Source organism: Schistocerca serialis, chromosome 5 (assembly GCF_023864345.2).
Source record: "Schistocerca serialis cubense isolate TAMUIC-IGC-003099 chromosome 5, iqSchSeri2.2, whole genome shotgun sequence".
Taxonomy (NCBI): Eukaryota; Metazoa; Arthropoda; class Insecta; order Orthoptera; family Acrididae; genus Schistocerca; species Schistocerca serialis.
The window spans coordinates 381,050,942-381,056,941 of record NC_064642.1 but is presented as its reverse complement, the minus strand read 5'-3'; the positions used below and the strand labels follow the sequence as shown (position 1 = coordinate 381,056,941).

Below are 6,000 nucleotides of genomic sequence, written 5' to 3'. Positions count from 1 at the left end.
CTTGAATCTTGTGCAGAAAGGAGTGCAGTATTCTGCTGCATCCACTTTCAATAAGCTGCCACAAGAACTCAAAAATCTCAGCAGAAGCCCAAACACTTTTAAGTCTAAACTGAAGAGTTTCCTTATGGCTCGCTCCTTCTATTCTGTCGAGGAGCTCCTGGAAGAGCTGAAAAATTAAGCAAATTCCAGTGTAACATTGTTGATTTTCTTTATTTAAACTTACGACTTGTCGCCTAAATATATTTCTTATATTTCATTTTATCTGTTTCTACTATCGTGTCATAATTTCATTTATTGACTCGTTCCATGACCATGGAGACTTCTCCTTAATTGGGTCCCATGGAACAATAAATAAATAAATAAATAAAAAATAAAATAAAATATTTTCTGTACATAGCGGCCTGATGACGGTGGAGTTGGCCACCAAAACCGGTCGCATTTAAATAAATACATACTGACATACAGCTGACGGTATATCATTACTTCTCATGTATTTTTCAGCTGTTGTGCCACTATCCATCTAGGGTTGAGGAAAGATGCTCAAATATTACGTAACGTAACCCTTAATTTCTGAATTCCCTGCCTATAGCAAGTACATAATATTTTGAATAGGAATCGTATCCGGAAATTCTATGACGGTTTTAGTTCAGATGTGTAACGCGCCCACGTATGCTGAGGGGAGAGAAAAGTCTCAGAGTTGCTTGTCCTGGTATGCAGTAGAGTAGACAGAATGACGTGTACTACGTCACTCGGTCACCTGGCGTTACTTAATGTCTGTCTTGGTGCGAGTCCTGTTCAATACCTGTGGTCCTCCGATACAATAAACATAGTTCTTTTTCTGAATACACAGACGTGCACCTTGTGTATGGCTAAGCAATAGATAACGGAAGATCTGCCAGTCGGCTGTATAACGAATGTTTTCTGCAACCCAGCACGCCATCGTACGAAATTTTTGTCCAAGTTAATCTGTGGCTCCGAGAAAGAGGTACCTTCACTGAGAGGAGGCAGGACTATGGTGCTCCATGGCAACTCCCGAATTTAACGAAGATTAACTGCATAACGTTGAAGGGAATCCGCCAACGAGCACTCGAACAATTGCGTCTGCAATGGGTGTTAGTCACAATATCATCTGGAACGACAATCACTTACAAAGGGTACACTCCGTGCGTCCAGCCGATTTTCCACAACGTGTTGCCTGTTGCAAGTGGTTCCTGCATCGACACGCCCCTGTCTTCAAGTCAAGTTCTGTTCACAGATGAATGTAAGTTCACCAGGGACTGTATTCTATATTCGCAAAACTGCCATTTCTGGGCAGACGAAAACCCTCATGTAACGCATGTTGAGGGATTTCAGAACCGATCTGGTATTAACATGTGGGTAGGTATTCTGGATCGTCATGTGATTGGGCCATACTTCCTTCGACTCAAGCTAACTGGTCCTACATACCTGATCTTCTTACGAAAGGCATTGGACCCGTTCTTGGAAGCTGTGTCACTGAATGCCCGCCAGGAAATGCATGATGGTGACCATCTCACTTCCCACGTGCGGTTCGGAGACATTTAAAACTAACATTAAAACTTTACTTTCCCATGAGACATCCGAAATATTAGCGAAATTACAATTTTGTAAACGTGTTTTCTTGTCGGAAAACGCCTCGGTACAGTTAAGATATACATATAGTTTTTGAATAACTTCGTGATGCCTTCAGCTGAGCTGCCATTCCCTTTGTTTCATGAATGATTGTACAATTTCGGCCTTAGGCCATTTTCATGTATCATACACTGGATGCGCTAATATCAGTTATGATTTAGACGTAGCAGCGAGTCATACCTCAAGAAATACTAGGCGGATTTACTTTATGGACGATTGTTTAATTGTGTGTTATGCCTCGTACGTTGTTATGCCTTGTTCCTGCGACAGCATGTAACTGTCACAATCTAAATTAGAAAGTGTTTTCGTTATTTTACGAGCATGTTACTTATGAGCAATTGTTGCAAAGTCTTCTATATAAGGTCGATGTCTTTAACGTACCTACACTAGGTAGATTATAATTATTTTACAGGAATTTGTTAATAAGCTTTACTTTCCCAATTATATTCAATTATCGTTCGCCACTGGAGTAAATGCGACTGTACGTAATTTCTTTAAAATAACTTGTAAATACTTGTTCTGTTATATGGTGAAAGATAGATAGGCCGAGTGGTCTACCTGCGTAGTCGCCGCGACCGCCGGATTTAATTCCGATGGAGTACTTCTTGTGGGATCATGCGCAAAGTTTAATTGACCATACTCCTTTTGAGACAGAGGAAGATCTGCTACCACGATATATGGTTGCTGCACTAGAAACTGAAGAGACACCAGGTGGGATGGAGAGTGCGTACCAGAATATGCTTCATAGGTACAATGTCCGTAAGTGTAACGCATCAGTACTGTTCTGTACATACAGTATGCTGGGTCCTCTTTTGTTTTGGAATAATGTAAAACGTAAGGTTTAACTGTTAATACAAAGAAATATTGTAAGCGATAAATTGATGTTTCGTCACGTTTCGTTTCGAACTGTTATCTATTAACTGTACTGCGTTACGCTTAGTTTAGTTCCTCAAGCAGAAATGGATGAGTTGAACATCTGAATCGAAACCCCGGACATGAGTACTTATTCAAAACAATATGTACTTACTCACCATGGCAAGTCCTAGAAGTTTGTAACGGAAATTTCCGAACACCCTGTATAATCTACTTTGAGATGGTTCAAATAGCTCTGAGCACTATGGGACTTAACATCTATGGTCATCAGTCCCTAGAACTTAGAACTACTTAAACCTAACTAACCTAAGGACATCACACAACACCCAGCCATCACGAGGCAGAGAAATCCCTGACCCCGCCGGGAATCGAACCCGGGAACCCGGGCGTGGGAAGCGAGAACGCTACCGCACGACCACGAGATGCGGGCTACTTTGAGATGAAAGGTTTCACACAGAAGAGGCATTCGTGGCGGGACGCATCAACCCGGTCAGAAAACCGATGAAGCAGAAATGTTGTTGTTGTTGTGGTCTTCAGTCCTGAGACTGGTTTGATGCAGCTCTCCATGCTACTCTATGCCGTGCAAGCTTCTTCATCTCCCAGTAACTACTGCAACCTACATCCTTCTGAATCTGCTTAGTGTATTCATCTCTTCGTCTCACTCTACGATTTTTACCCTCCACGCTGCCCTCCAATACTAAATTGGTGATCCCTCTATGCCTCAGAACGTGTCCTGCCAACCGATCCCTTCTTCTAGTCAAGTTGTGCCACAGACTTCTCTTCTCCCCAATCGTATTCAATACCTCCTAATCTAATCTTCAGCATTCTTCTGTAGCACCACATTTCGAAAGATTCTATTCTCTTCTTGTCCAAACTATTTATGGTCCACGTTTCACTTCCATACATGGCTACACTCCATACAAATACTTTCAGAAACGACTTCCTGACACTTAAATCTATGCTCGATGTTAACAAATTTCTCTTCTTCAGAAACGCTTTCCTTGCCATTGCCAGTCTACATTTTATATCCTCTCTTCTTCGACCATCATCAGTTATTTTGCTCCCCAAATAGCAAAACTCCTTTACTACTTTAAGTGTCTCATTTCCTAGTCTAATTCCCTCAGCATCACCCAACTTAATTCCATTATCCTCGTTTTGCTTTTGTTGATGTTCATCTTATATCCTCCTTTCAAGACACTATCCATTCCGTTGAACTGCTCTTTCAAGTCCTTTTCTGTCTCTGACAGAATTACAATGTCATCGGCGAACCTCAAAGTTTCTATTTCTTCTCCATGGATTTTAATACCTACTCCGATATTTTCTTTTGTTTCCTTTACTACTTGCTCAATATACAGAATGAATAACATCGGGGAGAGGCTACAACCCTGTCTCACTCTCTTCCCAACCACTGCTTCCCTTTCGTGTCCCTCGACTCTTATAACTGCCATGTGGTTTCTATACAAATTGTAAACAGCCTTTCGCTCCCTGTATTTTACGCCTGCCACCGTCAGATTTTGAATGAGAGTATTCCAGTCAAGAAGCAAAAATAAATAGATTAATAAATAAGGAAATAAAGAGGAAAACGCATTACCGAATGTAACGCAGACGTATACACCTTAGTCCCACCCCAAGCGTCGACCGACATTCGTCTGTCGCGCCACAGAGAGTAGTTGCTGCCCGCGAGCCGGGCCACGCATATAGAGGGCGGTGGACGTGGGTGTTTGGCGAGAAGGCGGTGCCCCGCCGTCAATACGGCGGCCGAATCAATACCGCGGCGGCGGCGGCGGTGGCGGTGGAGACGGCGGCGGCGGTGGTGGAGGCGGCAGCCAGTGCTGCGGAGGAGGCGCAGCAGCCACCATGCAGCCGCCCCCCAGGAAGGTGAGTACCCACTGACCCTCCGAGGCCCGGGTTCGAATCCCGCCACAAAGCCCGCGCGCCAGTGTCGCTCCCCGGAGCAGCCGGCGACGCTGCGGCGTTCTGCTCTGCTACCTTGGCGACCGCGACCCGCGACGCCGACCTCTGTTCTAGCGTCTAACGTTCGGCGGGTGACCGCATATAGAGCGTCTTCGTACTATCGCTGTAGATCTGCAGCTGCGACCACGCTGTCTCCTCTCCGAGTACAGTGTTAAAAACACTGTCACGCACGTTCGCCAACGTGACTTTTTACGATGAGAGGCAGCAGCGATCGCTCATTCAACTGTGACGCGTGGGCAGTGTATAGGAATCTATATCCTTGACCTCTGCGTCTGCCCCTGTTATTGACTACCTCGTGTATCACGACAGCAACTCTTGCACTATTGCCTGCTCGGGAGTCTACTACAACACGTGGCACCATTGCTTGATTCTGTAATACCGCTTCTGCAGTTACTATATCCTAATATAATTTCAAGTTTTGTGAACATTGCTCAAGCTGATATTCTGCAAATTGAATCAGTATACAAAGAGAGGGAAAAGTTTGACACCCTACAGAAATACGATGTTCCTATAAGGACCAATATACTATCCATATCTTCCACCGCATTATTTTCTATTATGTACAGTTTTTACCAAGTCGAAAGGCCATCCTTTGATTCTGACTAGAACTATGACTGCCACAGATATCTTCGATCAGCTTTGAGGGTAGATTGTTAAAAGTAGGACTGTAGCATTTATTCAATAGTGGGACATGTGTTTAACAACTTTGCACATGTTTTGCTTTGGCGTGATTCTCTCTTTCTCTGCTTCATAATGGTAAATGTATTTATTTTACTGTATAAGGAATGAATTGCTATTATTTAGGTCATCCGTGCAAGCAATATCGATTAACAGAACTGAACCTTGCAAATTTCTCACTAAGCGGCTACATTGTGGTGAAACTTTTCAATACATTTCGTTTCCACTTCATTGCCAGCGAGTCTGTGACTAGCAATAGCGGCAAATTATTAGCATCGTTCTCCAAATTCTGTGAAACATTGAACTACAACACATAGGACAGTGGTTCTAAATTATGATCTGCAACTTCAGTGCGCTAGTGAGTTGATTCTACGAAAGAGTTCGAGAAACAAAATTCAGAACGAATTGTTTCAATGAGCTGTTTAACAAAAAGTGGTTGACGTGGTACTAGGAAACAAACTTCGCCGAATTTTGAACAGTATTTCAACAAATTTGAGACTGTGCTTGTTAATAATTTTTGAAAGTACAAATTAGGCTAAAGTTTTTTAAGAAGCTGTAAGCAGATCATCTTGAATAATAACCTTTTCAGCATTTCATCGCCTTTGCAAGGATTTTCATTTCTCTTTGTAGAGTTCTTTATAGATCGGCTATGGTGCTATATTACTGACATGTCGGTTATTGTAGGCGACGCGCTGAGGTTGCCCAAAAAGTATGAATGTGCGTAATGATGGCTGCTAAAGAGTGCACAGCTATACACATGTGGCACGTTTTCGCTCACGGTCGAGAATAATGTAAATTTAGATGAAATACAAGTAATTTCTTGAA

The 6,000-nt window shown here is 42.9% G+C and overlaps 1 protein-coding gene across 1 annotated transcript in view; it reads left to right on the top strand.

Annotated features, from left to right (window-relative positions):
• The first annotated feature begins 4,327 nt into the window (after window positions 1-4,327).
• Window positions 4,328-6,000, top strand: part of LOC126481954 (protein nervous wreck) — a 724,156-nt gene continuing 722,483 nt past the window's right edge. Inside the window, exon 1 of the mRNA XM_050105913.1 lies at window positions 4,328-4,401. Within this exon, the coding sequence (XP_049961870.1) occupies window positions 4,381-4,401 (21 nt within the window). The 5' untranslated portion in view covers window positions 4,328-4,380. The remainder of the gene's footprint in view (window positions 4,402-6,000) is intronic.